General features: G+C 38.7%; 1 protein-coding gene across 1 annotated transcript in view; it reads right to left on the bottom strand.

Moving 5' to 3' along the window:
- Positions 1-18,069, bottom strand: part of LOC130084389 (ribonuclease inhibitor-like) — a 130,499-nt gene that overhangs the window by 80,275 nt on the left and 32,155 nt on the right. Inside the window, exons 5-6 of the mRNA XM_056249791.1 lie at positions 6,375-6,545; positions 5,793-5,821 (exon numbers count right to left, since the gene is read on the bottom strand). Of these exons, the coding sequence (XP_056105766.1) occupies positions 5,793-5,821; positions 6,375-6,545 (200 nt within the window). The remainder of the gene's footprint in view (positions 1-5,792; positions 5,822-6,374; positions 6,546-18,069) is intronic.

Genomic DNA, 18,069 nt, shown 5'->3' on the forward strand with positions numbered 1-18,069 from the left:
ACTCTCAGTGAGCGCTTCCTGCCTTGAATTCGGGCCCAATGACTCCAGAGACGTCCTTAAGCAAAGGCACAGGTATGTTCCTAAAGTGCTCTCTACTCTGTTTAGAGCACAGGTCATTTCGCTGTCAGCTCTTCCCTCGTCAGAAGACGAAAGAGACGCGAATCTACTCTGCCCTGTGAGAGCTCTCAGAGTCTATTTAGAGCGTTCTGCCCCCTTCAGGCAGTCAGAACAGCTCTTCGTATGCTTCGGCAGCCGCACCAAAGGTCTTGGGGTCACGAAGCAGAGACTGTCAGGTTGGATTATTGATGCTATCTCGCTGGCTTATGAGTCTAAGGGCATCAGAGCTCATTCCATGAGAGGCGTGGCCTCGTCATGGGCATGGTCGAGCAGAAAACCAATTGAAGATAGAAGATGATGAAGAAGTTACCGCTTTACAAGCAAGGGTTCTTTTCGTATAAATAAAGTGTCTAGGCACAATTCTCCATAACTATAGGGCCCGACGTCTGTCTGGTCCTGTGTGAACCTGAACCACAGTTCTATATACCATATAGACCTTATTCGCAAACACCGGAAGTAGCTAACCGCGGCCATATTGTTGACATGACATCTGTCCTGCTGCCCCTAGCCGCGCGCAGATTTGAGTTGAGGGGAGCAGTAGCCTGGCTTCATCTCGTCGCTATCAAGAGAAGATAATGCTATTATTTGATGTGGGTCCACACCAATCAAGCTTAAGTAAAGACCCGTCCTTATTGGCACTTTGCCAGCCGTAACTTATCCGGATATTTATAACGATCTCGTTCATACAGTATCCGTATACAAACTACAATGCACCTCAACACAAGGCAACATAATGAACGACACTCGTCTCATTCGTGGAGGTGGAAAAACAAGTTCTTTGTGACATGCAAGATTTGTTGTATTAAAATGTAAATGCAAAAGAAAAGGCATGAGAGTCGGTTGTTTTTGTCAATTTTAAGTTTTCATTTAAAATGTTTGCGATTTTAATATAAGTACATGGTTACATATTTGACCAATTGCTTGAGCAACTTAATATATAGAAGTAATGCATGGAATAATTGGCTTACGTTGTTGAAATAGCGAGTATGTGTTAAAATAAAAATAGAGAGTACCGGGGTGTTTGTGGTAACGTTACAGCCGCGGATCAGTTAGTTAGCTACGCACTGCAAACGCAGCATATAAAGCACTGTAGCGCGTCCTGCTTCTGTCCCGTATACGCACCGCACACGCATTCCACACGGATTATGTGTGAAACCTGTGGTAAAAGGATGGGAACAGACTTTTCTGTGGTGAGTTGGCTAAAAGTTTAGCCTATTTATCCTAGCTAGCCTCTCTTGCGCTGGCTCAACTCTGTCTCCTTCCCTTCACGCTTTCTGACAGTCGATAACTTATCGAAATCATAAAAACTAACCCCGGGGTTCTTATTGCTGTTGTTAGAACAGACGTGTATTACACAACACACCATCACGCTGTTTAAAAAAAAAAATACAGTGATAATACCATGGATAATACCGACGCTGCCTCGCTTGTCAATTGACAGACTGACAGTTGCCGTGATTTCTATGTCAACAATATGGCCGCCGCAAACATTGATGACGCAGATCGAATAACATCTATAAGAAGGAGCTTGGCCCATTCCTATATTTTCCTATATGAGGCTCATTACTGATCTGGCCTCTATTACTGTGCGTTCACACCGGACGCGAATAGCGCGTCAAATTCGCGTCTACCGCATCTAGTTTGACGCTTGACCGCTTTGTGTTAATTCGCGCGTCAAGAGTGAAACTGACGCGCGTAAAAACAAAAGTTTAAAGCGAAATTTACGCGCGTCAGAAGCGAAATCCGGAGGTGGTCATCTTTTTTAGATGTTTATTGAGCATTAGCATTAGCATTAATCGAGAGAGTCACCGCTCGTATTTGCTCTGGAGAGCAGAAACAGCTGCGTAGGGTACATCGTCGCTGTACTCGGATCCGCCAGACCCTCCGGAGGGTTTCAGGAGTTTCACAATTTGTTCCAGGAGCTAGGTTTGGTGGACCTGACGGTGAGGACGCTGACGAGGACAGCGTAGGCCGTGTAAAGCCTCGGCCTCGAGTGGTCTATGCCTGTCGAGCCCGCGCTCTACAGCCCGGCGCGAGGTTCACCCTCGCCCGCACATTTATTTGATAATAAATGGAGCCAGCCTCCAAAAGTGAAACCTGTCCTGTGATTTTTTTTATTTATTATACACTAAGTGTTTGTTGTTTTTACATTAAAATAATAATGTTTCATATAATCTAAAATAGATATGGAATAAATGGCATTCAATACAAAATGAGTACTATCTCATATATTAAAATCGAGTTTTTATGTGAAAGATTTACTTTGTTGTGCATTAGAACCACACCAGACATTTTAGTAATATTACAAAATAATTTATTAAAATAACAAACTTTCACTTCACCACGTGACAGCAGCAAGCAGGCTCCTGATTGGTTAATGCGGCGCGAATTGACGCAGAAGTTCAAATTTTTCAACTCGGGCGGCAGACGCGAATTTGCGTCAAACGCGTGAATGCACAAATAGCACTAACTAAATCATTCGCGCTTCCGCGCCAGACGCTTCAATTCGCGCCATTCGCACGAAACTTGACGCGCGAATGAGGCGTATTCGCGTCCACCGCGCCACGCTCTACGCCTCATTCGCGCCGCAGGAATTTTTTACGTGCGTAACGCGTCTTTGCATTGACTTAACATTGAAATCGCTCGCGCCTGACGCGCTATTCGCGTCCGGTGTGAACGCACCATTAGGACTGCATAACTTTACTCTTCTATGAGCCTCGGGCGCTTGGCCCTAGGCAATAGTTTGGGGCGAAGTTTTAAAGCATGCACAGCGTTTTGAAAGGGGTTCCCATAGCGTAAGCTAACTTACGCAATATGAGAGACCTCTCGAAAGGGAACGTCTTGGTTACTAACGTAACCTCGGTTCCCTGAGAGTAGGGAACGAGTATTGCGTAACCCGCCGTGCTACTGTGCTTAGATCAGGGGATCGCTTCAGTCGATTTAACCTGAATTCTATGACGAAAATGGGGGCTTATATAGCTATAAGCCACGCCCATACTGGCAGGCTATGACGCGCCATTACGCGAAGCGACCTGATTGGTTCGCGCATCTTAGCCGCCTCGCCATAGGTTCGTCATTCTTCAACATTTGTAATTTCAGTGTAAATACATTAATGGAAAAAAAACGTGTTGTAATAATTTGTTGTTGGACTTTGGATAGTTTCTAAATCCCATGTCTGTCTCTCAGCCATATTTTCAATCGTGGAAATATGGCATCTATAGCCTAAGATCGATATTGTTTAATTATTTTAAAATGATATGTTGAGTCTGAACATTAACACTTCTTATAGGTCTGTGCTAAAAATGACAACCTTGTTGTATGACCTGATTGACTGCATTGAAGGTTTCCACCTATAAAAATCTAAATAATATCAGATTTTGAATGACCTTTAAGTCATTAACGGACAAATCTTTTCAGTTTTTTTTTTCCTATAAGGGTCAAAAGTCCTGAGATACTCCCTCAACTCCCTCTGAGCAGACTAGGCCATTTTGCTCAGTAAAATATAATCAGGTAAATCTTAAAAATAACAGATTAAATGATTTACAAGTCACATTTTGAATTGCGGTAGCAATTACTGAAAAACTGAGACTTGAGGGAAAACTGACATTTAAGGATAAAATTTAATAGATCATGATATTTAAAAAAAAAAAAAAAACAGATATTAATGTCTGATGAAATCATCTTCGTCACTATCTGCCGGTGACATTTAAAATACTTCTTTTACTCTTCTGTAATCACATTCTTGTAGATTCTTGTCACCTTTTCCTAAATAATAAATTACTAATATACACCGTCTATATCTTGTTGATTAAAATAATCTAATTGTCATTGAATATTGGAAGTTACACCATCAACATTGTAATCAAGCAGTGCAATAATATCTAATCAATAACAAAGCAATTTTCAGCACATTTTACATTTACATGTGATCATTTACCAGACACTTTTATCCAAAGTGACATACAAATGAGGAGAGCAATAAAACCAACAATATGAAACAACCATTCCCATTTTAGTCTACAAAAAGATGCGTCTTCAGCAGTTTTCATGGGTCATCACAAATAGAAGAATCTTACATTATTTATTAGTGAGTTCAAGTCCTCTAGATCATCATGTAAATCTGATGTCATCTGTAATAAATAAAAAAATCAGACCCACAAAAAGATCCAAACAAGAAACTGCTGTGAAGTCACACACACACACACACACACACACACACACACACACACGAGAGTGAGATCGCTGTGACGTCTCTGTGTCTTCAGTCTCTGTTGACTGTGACGTCTCTGTAGCGGCTCCTTATTCACCATCAGCTCACCCTGAGGAAAATACAATTAAACACACAGACAGTCACATATGGAGTACGAGACATTACTGCGGTCACTTCACACCAGTAGATTCATTTCAGAACAAACACAGGCAGAGATACATATAGAGTACATTAATATTACAGCCAGAGATGTAAAGGTGAGGAGAACATCAGAGCTGTTGTGCCGCACGCGGGGAACGACAAGCTGCGACAGTCGGAGATTCTGGTCAAGACCATTGTGAAAAGATCATCGTGTCAGGAACACTTCCCACTTACCCTCGTGGAAACCAAAGGTTCAGTAGATTATTCGCATTATATGAATGATGTGATGAACAGAAACTACTCTCTCCATGAATTGTAATATTGTAATTGTAAGATTCTTCTGTGAGAATGGCCTGCAGCCCAGAGTCAGAGCAGACCTGCTGTCGGACATCATCTATGTACTGATTAAATGATAATAGCACATGTAGTCCATTCCATAGAGACTGTGTCTGTTCTCAGAATAATGAGAACAAATATTGTTTATTACAGGATCTAGGAAAAATAACTGAGCAGTGAAACTGCCCGCTGTTCTTCAGAAAAATCCTCCAGGTATTGCACATTTTTAGGTTTTCCAGCATCTTCTGCATATTTGACACCTTTCCAACAATGACTATGATTTTGAGATTCATCTTTTACATTAAGGACAATTGAGTGACACATACACAACTATTACAAAAGGTGAAAACATTTACTGATGTTTAAGAAGGAAACAATGCATTACGAGCAGATGGTGTAAACTTTAAACAGGATTATGATGATGTGTAAATTTTGTTTAAAGATCATCTTTTTTTCATTTAGTACTGCCCTTCAGAAGCAAATACTTCCCTGTTTCGTAGAAGACAAAATAATTACAATTTATCTTGTTCATGCTATTTAAAAACACACCTTAGCTTTTAATGCATTGTGTTGCATCAGTTAAAAAATAAATAAAGTTATAATTTTTTTCTAAAAATATATATTTCTTTCTTCAAGAAATACTGTGTAAAACTGATGTTGTTAAAAATAATATGCAGGGGAAAACCAAGTCCTATGTTTGGTGGACCCTGTGTGTTACAAACCTTATTAGCATTCCAAAGTATTCTAAATGATTTAGATTAGGTTACAAAGCTTGTGTAATCTAAGAATTTTTTTTACAAATTACTGTATTTTGTAATCTGTAGTAAATAATCCACTTACAATATAGTGTCTCCAGTTTATAATGTGGATCATTCTTTAGATCAGAGAGAAGCTTGATGTCTGAATCTCCTAGTTTATTCCCAGTCAGATCCAGTAGTCTCAGGTGTGAGGGGTTTTTATCTCAGAGCTGAAGTCAGAGCAGCAAAACCTTCATCTGTGACTCCACAATTCCTCAACCTGTAGAGAACAATGACACACTCTTCATTCTCTCAGTTCAGATCAGTTTAGCAAGTGAATTCATTATTAAAGAGAAAATACAAACTTAAAGCACAAATCAAAATGTTTGATGGATCATTGGACTGAGATCTAAAATGTCACAGAGCTCAAAACATGATTACTAAAAATCTAGTCTTTTTTTTTTTTAGATCTGTACTAATACAGTACGTATGGAGTAATGATTTGTTTAAATTGTGTAAACAATATTTTAAAAACAGTCTCTGCAGAAAGATGAACGTGATGAACTGCAAGAATAAATCCAGCATGTTCTTCATTTCTAAGTTCTGAATGTGTTGAGATCGAGTCGGTATAAAATCAAGAGACTGAAGTGTTGATTGTGATGTGACTGTATTTCAGTGACTCAGTCCTGCAGAATCATGTGACTGAAGAGCAGCTCATGTGTTCAATCACTTACAGTTTAATAAGCTCGATAACAGCAGCAGAAAAAGGCTGAACATTTCAAATATAGGCTACTTTACATTGTGTTTCATGCGCGAGTCATATATGATCTTACCACAGATTCTCCAGTTTACAGTGAGGATCCTCCAGTACAGCAGAGAGCAGAGGAACTGAATCTCCTAGTTTATTCATAGACAGATTCAGTAGTCTCAGGTGTGAGGGGTTTGATCTCAGAGCTGAAGTCAGAGCAGCAAAACCTTCATCTGTGACTCCACAATCCCACAACCTGTAGAGAACAATGACACACTCTTCACTCTCTCAGTTCAGATCAGATCAGTTTAACACAAGGGTCCGCAGCCGTACTGCAGGGCGTCTGTCAATTAATGCTTGATCACAAATAATGTTTTGTTAAATTAAAACATGGGTAAAAACATCACAAAGTCAAATTTATGTCAAATTTAAATATAAGCACTCTGAAATGAATGCAAGAGCACCCTCAGTTGATTCTGTAATAATATCATACTGGCAAACTCTCAAGTGTGTTTTTGTGTTTGAACTCTGGAGAACATCAAATGTTTTTACAGCGGTGAGAAATGTAGCCAATCACAGTCATGTTTGTTGGTCTATTAAACGCAGTGGCCAATCAGAGGCGTTTCATTTTGTCAGAATCCACTCACCGAGATATAAAGGCTCTGTCCCAAATGGCACACTTCATATGCACTTTCAGTCTTGTAGACTTACAATGGCTTCCGCGTCCCGTTAAGTCCATGAGACTGTAGGGTGTCCATTTAGTAATTTTAGGTTTCAGAAGGGGACTCACGAGCGCCGCTCAGCGGTCGATATGTGCCCTACATGCACACTTTTGCTGAGCCCACATTGAGGCCCTGTCCCAAATGGAACCCCAAACACTCGCGGTCTTCCTCTGAGTCCGCACTTTCGTAACGTAACGCCGCTTTGACTGTCGGGAAGAAGTCTGCTGTGGAGTCCGCATCAGCACGGGCTCGGCAAAAGTGCGCATCAAGGGCGCAAATCGACCGCTGAGCGGCGCTCGGGAGTCCCCTTCTGAGATCTAAAAATGACAAATGGGACACACACTACGGTCTCACGGTCTCGGCAGCAGACTTCTTCCCGACAGTCAAAGCGGCGTTACGTCACGAAAGTGCGGACTCAGAGGAAGACCGCGAGTGTTTAGGGTGCCATTTGTGACAGGGCCAAACTCACAATTAAGTGACATAAATAACAATTGCAAGAAAAAGTCAGAATTGCGAGATAAAAAGTCACAATTATCTTTTAAATTGTTTTATCCCGTGGCAGAAACAAGCTTCCATAAATTCGAGGCAACCAGTGGCGAATTAGTCTTCCAGGTTTTGATGTCATCCCTGAAGCTCTATTCACAGTCAGCTTTCCTTTCGCATCCCCCAAATGCCAGAAAACCAATGAGAACGCCGAACAATGAAGATGATGATGCATAATAACAGAACGTAGGGACCAACGTATGGATACACTTACCCAAAACCCTCCATAACTTTTCAATTAATTTCACATTTATTTGTATAGCGCTTTTCACAATACATGCTGTTTCAAAGCGGCTTTACAGAAAATGCACATCTACATTACAATTTAGAGTGATCTGTTATCAGAGGTGACTGTTTCCAAGTTATGTATTTCAGAAATGTACATATACAAATTACACATTTAGCTAATAATGTATTAAATTTAATTTAATTTATAACTGGCACTTATTTTTAAAAAAAAATAGTCGATTGGCAAATAAATAAATGACAAACAAGTTACATTTGTACAGCATAATTTTATTATGTAAGCTTTATTTTACACCTCGAACGACAAGGGAATTTATAGTGTTAATATTAATTTGCGAGTCCGCGAACCCATTCTCTTAAATGTATTGGTTCAGCAGAGCATTCACAGCTTACAGTATTCACGTTATAAAAAGGCTCTAAAAGCAGCCAGGGCTGAACATCTCCGCAAACTAATAGAAAATAACCAAAATAATCCAAGGTTTTTATTTAACACCGTGGCTAGACTAACAAATAAACAGACATCACCAGAGCAAAATATTCCGTTACAGTATAGCTGTAATGATTTTATGAATTACTTCAATGAGAAAATAGAAAGCATCCGAAACACAATTGTAAATGTACAATCCTCTATGGTGTCTTATGATTCAGCCTCAATTATCGTCCCTCAAGAACAACTACACCGCTTTACAACTGTAGGACAGGAAGAGCTAAATAAACTTATCATTGCATCTAAACCAACAACATGTTTATTAGATCCAATACCCACTAAACTACTGAAAGAAGTGTTACCTGTAGTGGAAGAGCCTCTTCTCAATATTATTAACTCGTCTTTATTTTTAGGTCATGTTCCAAAAATATTCAAGATGGCAGTAATAAAACCTCTTATTAAGAAACCGCAATTAGATCCAAATAACTTAGCAAATTACAGACCCATTTCAAATCTTCAATTTATGTCTAAAATACTAGAAAAAACTGTGTCCGCTCAATTGTGCTCTTTCCTGCAAGAAAATGAGATATATGAAAAATTTCAGTCAGGATTCAGACCGCATCATAGCACAGAAACTGCGTTAGTTAAAAATACAAATGATTTACTTTTAGCTTCTGACCAAGGCTGTATCTCAATACTAGTTCTACTCGATCTTAGCGCTGCGTTTGACACTATCGATCATAAAATACTCTTGGATCGACTACAAAACTACACTGGTGTTCAGGGACAGGCATTAAGCTGGTTCAGATCGTACTTATCAGACCGTTACCATTTTGTCTGTTTAAATGGGGAAAAATCGAAGATAACGTCAGTAGACTATGGAGTGCCGCAAGGATCGGTGTTAGGCCCTCTGCTATTCTCAATATATATGCTGCCACTTGGTAATATTATAAGAAAACATGGAATTAATTTCCACTGCTATGCTGATGCTGACACTCAATTATATATTTTATCACGACCAGATGAAAACACTAACTTATCTAAATTGACAGAGTGTCTTAAAGATATAAAATGCTGGGTGACGTGTAATTTCCTGCTATTAAATCCAGATAAAACGGAGGTATTACTTATTGGTCCAAAAAACTACCCACAAAATCTCTTACAATACAACTTTAATTTAGAAGGATGTCCTGTTACTTTATCCACTACAGTAAAAGACCTGGGTGTTATACTAGACCGCAACTTGTCTTTCGAAAATCATATTTCATATGTTACAAGAACTGCCTTTTTCCACCTTAGAAACATTGCTAAATTACGTAACATGCTATCTGTTTCTGATGCAGAAAAGTTAGTTCATGCATTCATGACCTCGAGACTAGATTACTGTAATGCCTTATTAGCTGGTTGTCCTGCATCCTCAATAAACAAGCTACAGTTAGTGCAAAATGCAGCCGCTAGAGTTCTTACTAGATCAAGAAAATATGATCATATAACACCAATTTTATCATCTCTACACTGGTTACCTATTAAGTTCCGTATAAATTACAAAGTATTACTACTGACCTATAAAGCCCTAAATGGTTTAGCTCCTGTGTATTTAATGGATCTTCTATCGCCCTACAATCCATCGCGTTCTTTAAGATCCCTAAATTCGAGGCTTCTGGTCATTCCTAGAATATCTAAGTCCACTAAAGATATCGTTAGCCTGCTAACGCGCCACCCGTGCGCTCATTTATATATTTATTTTCTCTCGCGCGCCCGCGCCTTTGAGTTTATAAAGTCCAGGTAAGTAAGAAATCAGTCAACAAACACGGTGAGTAATGTCTTCTTGTCCTGTTATTGTCACCTGTGTCACATGTCATATGTTTAGTATAGCCTTCTTCGATGGCAATATAGGATTTATATGTGATAAATGCAAGGAGACAGTCAGGCTGACGGAGAAGATTTCAGAACTAGAGACACGCATCCAAACTTTAATTGAGGATGGTAAGAATGCTAGATCTTTAGATAGTGTTTTGGATGCGCCTAGCATAGTGAACTCTTTACATGATTCGGTTCCGGCTGAAGTAGAGCCCGTGCAGCAGGGCAGATGGGTGACTGTGAGAGATCACCGCTCTAGTCGCGGATCAAAGAACCACTCTTCCGTTCCGATTCCCATAACAAATCGATTTGCCCCACTCAGTGAAACACCCACTGAGAATTCTGTTGATTGTGCCCTGTTAATTGGTGATTCGATCACACGGAACGTGAAAATAGAGACACCAGCCACCATAGTCACATGTTTGCCAGGAGCCAGAGCGCCTGACATCAAAGCAAATTTAAAAGTGCTGGCTAATGCTAATCGTAAATTCTCTAAGATCATTATTCATGTCGGCACTAATGATGTTCGACTCCGCCATTCGGAGATCACCAAAATTAATATTAAAGAGGTGTGTGAACTCGCAAGTACGATGTCAGGCACTGTAATTTGCTCTGGCCCCCTTCCTGTTCGCAGGAGTGATGAGATAGTTAGTAGATTGGCCTCACTGAATGGTTGGCTGTCGAAGTGGTGTCCGCAGAATAATATAAAATTCATAGACAATTGGAAAAGTTTTTGGGGCAAGCCTGATCTGTTGAAAAGAGATGGTATCCATCCCTCCTGGGCTGGTGCTGCTCTTCTCTCTAGTAATTTGGCTCATAGTCTTAGAGCTAAAACATGACAATCTGGGGCTCAGGTCAGGAAGCAGACAGACTGGCTAAACCGACCGTCTTCTAGCGGCCTCACGTCACCAAGGTCAGATAAATCCCATCACATAGAGCCTCTTTCACCTAGATATCATCATATAGAGACTGTGTCTGTTCCCCGAATTTGGAAATCCAAAAAACGTCAGGTTAAAAATGTAATTGTAATTGCACGGGCTCTACTTCAGCCAATGTAGACTGGATTACTGTAACGCTCTTCTCATCGGGATCCCCAACAAGAGTCTGCAAAAGCTGCAGTATGTCCAGAACAGCGCTGCTAGGATCCTGATGAGAGTGCGAAAGTATGAACACATCACTCCCATCCTCCACACACTTCACTGGCTTCCCGTGTCTGCTAGGATCGAAAATAAGGTTTCACTTCTCACTCACCAATGCATCTATGGAAACGCACCCCCCTACCTGAAAGAACTACTTACCCCTGTTTCTACAGCACGCTCCCTCCGATCACAAAACTCAAACCGCCTTTTAATACCAAAAACTAAACTCTGCACAATGGGCGATCGTGCTTTTTGCTCTGCCGCTCCCCGGATTTGGAATGCCCTCCCGGACCATCTGAGGTCACCACAGACCATCAAGACTTTTAAAAAGGGACTAAAGACATTACTTTTTAGTAGATCTTATGGATTTTAAAAATGTCTAGATATTGTTCTTAGAATCAGACCTGTAGCACTTTGAGGTTTTTTCTTAAAATGTAAAGTGCTTTTACAAATAAAATTTATTATTATTATTATTATTAATTGATGTTCAACAAATAAAAAACAGATATAATACAGATGAGCAAATGATAAAGCTTGGGTTGCTGAATATTCGATCCCTTACTTAAAAATCTCTCATAGTTAATGACATGATTTCAGATTATAATCTTGATATGCTGTGTTTGACAGAAACCTGGCTAAAACCAAACGATTACATTATTTTAAATGAGTCAACCCCACAAGATTACAGTTATAAAAATGAACCTCGTCTGAAAGGCAAAGGGGGAGGTGTTGCTGTAATTTATAGTAATATTTTCAAAACCACTAAGAAATGTAGCTTTAAAAATACTTCTTTTGAAGAATTGGTGCTTAATGTAAAAATATATAGTGTAAACGATAAATCACATTTGAGAATTATGCTGGCTACTGTATACAGGCCACCAGGGCACCATAAAGATTTTATCAAAGAATTTGAGGACTTTCTATCAGATTTAGTATTGGCTGCAGATAAAGTACTAATTGTTGGTGATTTTAATATACATGTAGATAATGAAAAAGATGCTTTGGGATTGGCATTTAAAGACATTGTAAACTCAATTGGAGTTAGACAACACGTGTCAGGACCTACTCATTGTCGTAATCATACTCTAGATCTAATATTATCACATGGAATAGATGTTGATGCTGTTGAAATTCTGCAGCAGAGTGATGACATCTCAGATCATTATCTAGTCTCATGCAAATTACATTTAGCCAAGGCTGCAAAGCCGACTCCGTGTTATAAATACGTTAGACCTATAACTTCTGCCACTAAAGATTGCTTTATCAATAATCTTCCTAATCAGTTTCATCATCTCAGCATCCCAGATAGCTTAGAAGAACTCGATATTGCAACAGAAACGTTTAACTCTCTCTTTTCCAGCACTTTAGACGCAGTTGCTCCATTGCGCTTAAAGAAGATTAAAGAAAACAGTCCAACGCTGTGGTACAGCGAGCACACTCAGGCCCTTAAGAGAGCAGCCAGAAAAATGGAGCGCAACTGGAAGAAAACTAAACTAGAGGTATTTCGGATTTCGTGGAAAGAGAGCTCGATTGCTTACAGAGAGGCTTTAAAAGCTGCTAGATCTGCTTATTTTTCAAACCTATTAGAAGAAAAAAAACATAATCCTAGGTATTTATTTGAAACAGTGGCTAAACTAACGAAAAAGAAAGCTTCAAGCTCAGAAGTGTCAAAGCAACACGGCAGTGATGACTTTATGAACTTCTTCACTTATAAGATTGATAATACCAGGGACAAAATTATAACTATGCAACCGTCTACCACAGTATTGCATCAGGAAGTGCATTGTAGTCTCCCTGAGGAAAAATTTGATTTATTTATTGCTATAGGAGAGGAAGAATTCTGCAAACTCGTTAATTCATCTAAATCGACAACTTGTATGTTAGATCCTATACCGACTAAGCTACTGAAAGAGATGCTTCCAGAGGTCAAAGATCCTCTTCTTAATATCATTAATTCATCTTTGTCTCTAGGATACGTACCAAAAACTTTTAAACTGGCTATGATAAAACCGCTTGTTAAAAAACCACAACTTGATTCTACAGAATTAGTCAATTACAGGCCGATCTCCAATCTGCCTTTTCTGTCAAAGATATTAGAAAAAGCAGTATCTTCACAACTATGTTCCTTTCTAGAAAGAAATTATATCTGCGAGGATATTCAGTCCGGATTTAGACCGTACCATAGCACTGAGACCGCTCTCATTAGAGTCACAAATGATTTGCTCTTATCATCCGATCGTGGTTGTATCTCTCTATTAGTGTTACTCGATCTTAGTGCTGCATTTGACACCATTGACCACAACATTCTTTTAAATAGACTAGAAAACTATGTTGGCATTAGTGGAATTGCATTAGCATGGTTTAAATCATACTTAACTGACCGTTATCAGTTTGTAGCAGTAAATGAAGAGATGTCTTATCGATCACAAGTTCAGTATGGCGTACCACAAGGCTCAGTACTAGGACCGCTGCTGTTCATTCTGTACATGCAACCATTAGGAGATATCATTAGGAAACATGGAGTTAGCTTTCACTGTTATGCCGATGATACTCAGCTGTATATTTCTTCAAAACCCAACGAAACTTACCAATTCACAAAATTAACGGAATGCATAGCTGATATAAAAAATTGGATGACTAGTAATTTCCTACTACTAAATTCTGAAAAGACAGAGATTCTAATTATTGGACAAAAAACTTCCACACGTAATAACCCAGAATACTGTCTAACACTTAATGGCTGCTCTGTCAAGTCTTCGTCGTCGGTTAGGAACCTGGGTGTGCTATTTGATACCAACCTTTCTTTTGAAAGCCACGTGTCTAGTATCTGTAAAACTGCATTTTTCCATCTTAAAAATATATCTAAAATACGCCATATGCTCTCATTGGGAAATGCGGAACAATTAGTCCATGCGTTCATGACCTCAAGGCTAGATTATTGTAATGCTCTACTGGGTGGTTGCCCTGCACGCTTAATAAACAAACTACAGCTAGTTCAAAACGCCGCAGCTCGAGTTCTTACCAGAACCAGGAAGTATGACCATATTAGCCCGGTTCTGTCAACACTGCATTGGCTCCCTATTAAACATCGTATAAATTTTAAAATATTGTTGATTACCTACAAAGCACTAAATGGTTTAGCTCCGCAGTACTTGAGCGAGCTCTTAACGCATTATAGTCCTTCACGTCTATTGCGATCTCAAAATTCCGGCCAGTTGATAATACCTAGAATATCTAAATCGACTGCAGGCGGTAGATCCTTTTCCTATTTAGCACCAAAACTTTGGAACAGTCTTCCTACCATTGTCCGGGAAGCAGACACACTCTGTCAGTTCAAAGCTAGACTAAAAACACATCTCTTTGACCTAGGATACACATAATACATTATAGACTTCTATAAATTCAATGTTAGGCTGCATAGACTAGGTCAGCCGGAACTGGGAACACTTCCCTTAAATCTTGATGTACTCGCTACATCATAAGAAGAATGGCATCTACGCTAATATTAGTGTCTTTGTTTATCCCGAGGTTTTCCCGCAGCCTGCCGGATCCAGGCCGTGTCCAGATCTGACGAGGGAGCTTTGCCTGGACCCGATGACAATGCAGTGCTGAAGTATCCACTATCCTCTCCCTATGGAGGATCCCTTTCCCACTCTACAGATAAAGCGTTGTGAATTCCGGCTCGCGTACCCCGAAGTGATAAAATAAAACAAAATTCTGTATCAAAATTTATAGGCAAGAAAAGTAGTTTGTTTAGGCTGGGTTGTATGAATTACAAACCTGCGCACATATTTTAAAAAGCACATAACTATAGAATTCTGAATGAGCATGTGAACGCCGTCAGCGTTAATCACAGGTTCGCGTTTAAAGTCTGATCATTTCGACGGAGGTGAATCAATCAAAGTTAACTTTAGCTGGAAGTAACATTATTCAAGAACCGCTATAACGCCAAAACAATCTGTTACCTTAAATTATGTTTATCTCTGTAAAGCTGCTTTGAAACAATAAATTGTTAAAAGCACTATATAAATGAAGATGACTTGACTTGACTAAAGGAGGGAGGGCGTTCTCACATTTAGCTCCTAAACTCTGGAATAGCCTTCCTGATATTGTTCGAGGCTCTGACTCGCTGTCCCAGTTCAAATTAAAGACGCATCTCTTCAGCCAAGCATTCACATAATGCTTACCTTTTATACCACTGTTGAATCAGATCGAATGCATTAATATTATGAACAGCAGCTACGCTAATTATTTCCCATCTGCTTTTCTGCTGTTATCTCGGGACGCTAGTCCTGAGGTAAATAGCGTTCGTCAGCTCCAGTTTGTATCCAGCCTCTCACGGAGACTTCAGATGCCCCAACACCTGCGATGAGACGACTCAACACCGGCGATATGTTATGCCCTAAATTAATACATGATTAACTAACTGTATTTTTCTATGTACATTTATGAAATGCACTTTGTGTAAAGCTGCTTTGAAACAATATGTATTGTGAAAAGCGCTATACAAATAAATTTGAATTGAAATTGAATTGAATTACAGTATACGGACTGAATGCCCCTGACCTGAAGCTTTTATCTTAAGTGTCGAACTTAAATGGTTGTAATTCAAGATTGCTTTGGAATATAGATGTAAGATTGGTCTTGTTTTAAAGAAGACATTTGGCAGATTTTTGTAGAAGTGAAATAAATTAAGAAAGTGAATTAAGAAAGTGAAACAGCAAAAAAGTTAAAGAAGTTTGAGTTTATGAAAATGTAAAATGTAAAAATTTAATTATTCATATTTGATATAAAATATATTTTTTCAAAACCTGGTGGACTCTTAAACTCCAAGTAAATCAAAGCCAAAACTCTGAACAAGTTGTGTTTCAAATTTTAGGTTGATATCTCAAGAAATTAGCTTTCAGTAAGATTTTGTTTGGGCGCAGTAACAAACTTTACTGCCCATATAAGGGCGCCTCCATTTCCATATGTGTTTTGAGTGATCTGAACCATTATTTCCACAATTTTCATACAATTTATGAAGTAGACATCCTATTCAGTAGTAAGGGAAGTTTGGCATATTTTTATATGAATTCAACCTTCAATAATCACATAAAAATAACACGCATGTGCGTTATAGCTCGCTGACACAATTCTTTCTTTATATTTAAAACATTTTCAGACCTTTTTTTCTAAAAAAAATTAATGGATATTATCTTTTGAACTATTGGCATGAAAACAAACTGAGGTTTCTACCATTCTTTCATGATTTTCATGTTCATCACTATTTCAAAATAAAGGTCTTAACACGCCTTAGGAATATGAAAATATTCTTGTTGCAAATTAACAGATTACGGCTCTTCTGTAATTTATTTTGATAATCAATCACCAAATATGAAACCTACAGATTGTAAGCTTTCAAATGATATATAGTTTGTCAATATTGGTTTAGGTTTAGTATAGGATATAACTGTTTTAAATATGTAATGGCTATGGTGACACTTAAAGGTATTGTAGGTAGGATTTTTTTTTTAAACTTTTTGCCAAATTTGTTTAAACTTTCTATATATATCAATGCATAATTAAAATGTAAGTACTCTGGAAAAGAGAGTATAAAAATCGAGTGTCTGTAGTCCTCTCAGGGCTGTAATAAACACAGCTACTTATCTCCATTCACTTCCACCCCCCTCCATTCTGGGCTCCTTCCAAAACCACGCCCCCAAAACACATGAACGCGCGATGCCGACAGCTCACAGCTGGAGGACGCGCTTACCAGCGCCGAGCAGAGAGGAGCAGTGCATGTAGTGACATCATGTCAGACTCACATGTAATAAAATACCTAACTTTATCATTATGAATATAAACAACTAACATGGCTGTTAGTACTCACTATCAAGCTAGCATATCGATACTGGTAAAGTTTAAAATATATTGAGTTTGATTCGTTAACGAGCTAGTAACATAAAGCAAAGCTAAAAACAGGTTGCATTGATACACGTTTTCCCATTACAATCAGTTACACTGTGATGAAGGTGAATTTCGTGTAAGATTCATAACATATACGCCGTGTTTTGCATGTAATTGTGTCTCTTACTAGTCTCCTACCCTCCTCGAGTCAAACGAGTGCGCGCATGTGGGCAGCGCATGTAGCAGCGGGGGTGTTGCCATGGTTGCGAGAGAGTGACAGTCGCCTAAGCCAATCCTTTGTTTCGTCCCGGAAGGAAATAATGAGCTGTGTTTAGTGCAGATTAAACGGTCTAGAGTCACTCGATTTTTATACTCTTTTTGTCAGAGTACTTACATTTTAATTATGCATTGATATATATAGAAAGTTTAAACAAATTTGGGAAAAAGTTTTTTAGACCAAAAACGACCTACCCTACCTTTAAGGGGTTAAGACCAATTTCATTTTCATCATTTATTTCTATTGTTTGCATGACTTCATGCTTGAAGTTTAACACATAAGAGTTTATTACCAAAACAGTAATTAAGTGTCTTTAGAAATGTTATAATATATATTATAATGAAAAAGACTAATACAATTGTCTCTTCATATTGAATGGATAACAATATATGTCTGGACACTTGAAAAATGTAATAATGTGGTCTATAAAACTTAAACATTTAATGATTTATAAGCATTTCACATATTTCTACACTAATTAGACAAAACGGCTATACTGCCAGTACACCATACTGTACAAATGAACTAGATCAATGTTCATTCTTGTCTGAAACTTTAAAGGAGACAAATATGAGACCACCAGGGTCTTTAGTTTAGGAAAAAAATCTGAGCACAGTGTGTGATGTTGCTGAGATCTCTTCCAAACTTTAGAGGAGACAAATATGAGATCTCCAGTA

Source organism: Rhinichthys klamathensis, unplaced genomic scaffold, assembly GCF_029890125.1.
Source record: "Rhinichthys klamathensis goyatoka isolate OS25496 unplaced genomic scaffold, OSU_Roscu_1.1 h1tg000064l_1, whole genome shotgun sequence".
In the NCBI taxonomy this organism is placed as follows: Eukaryota; Metazoa; Chordata; class Actinopteri; order Cypriniformes; family Leuciscidae; genus Rhinichthys; species Rhinichthys klamathensis.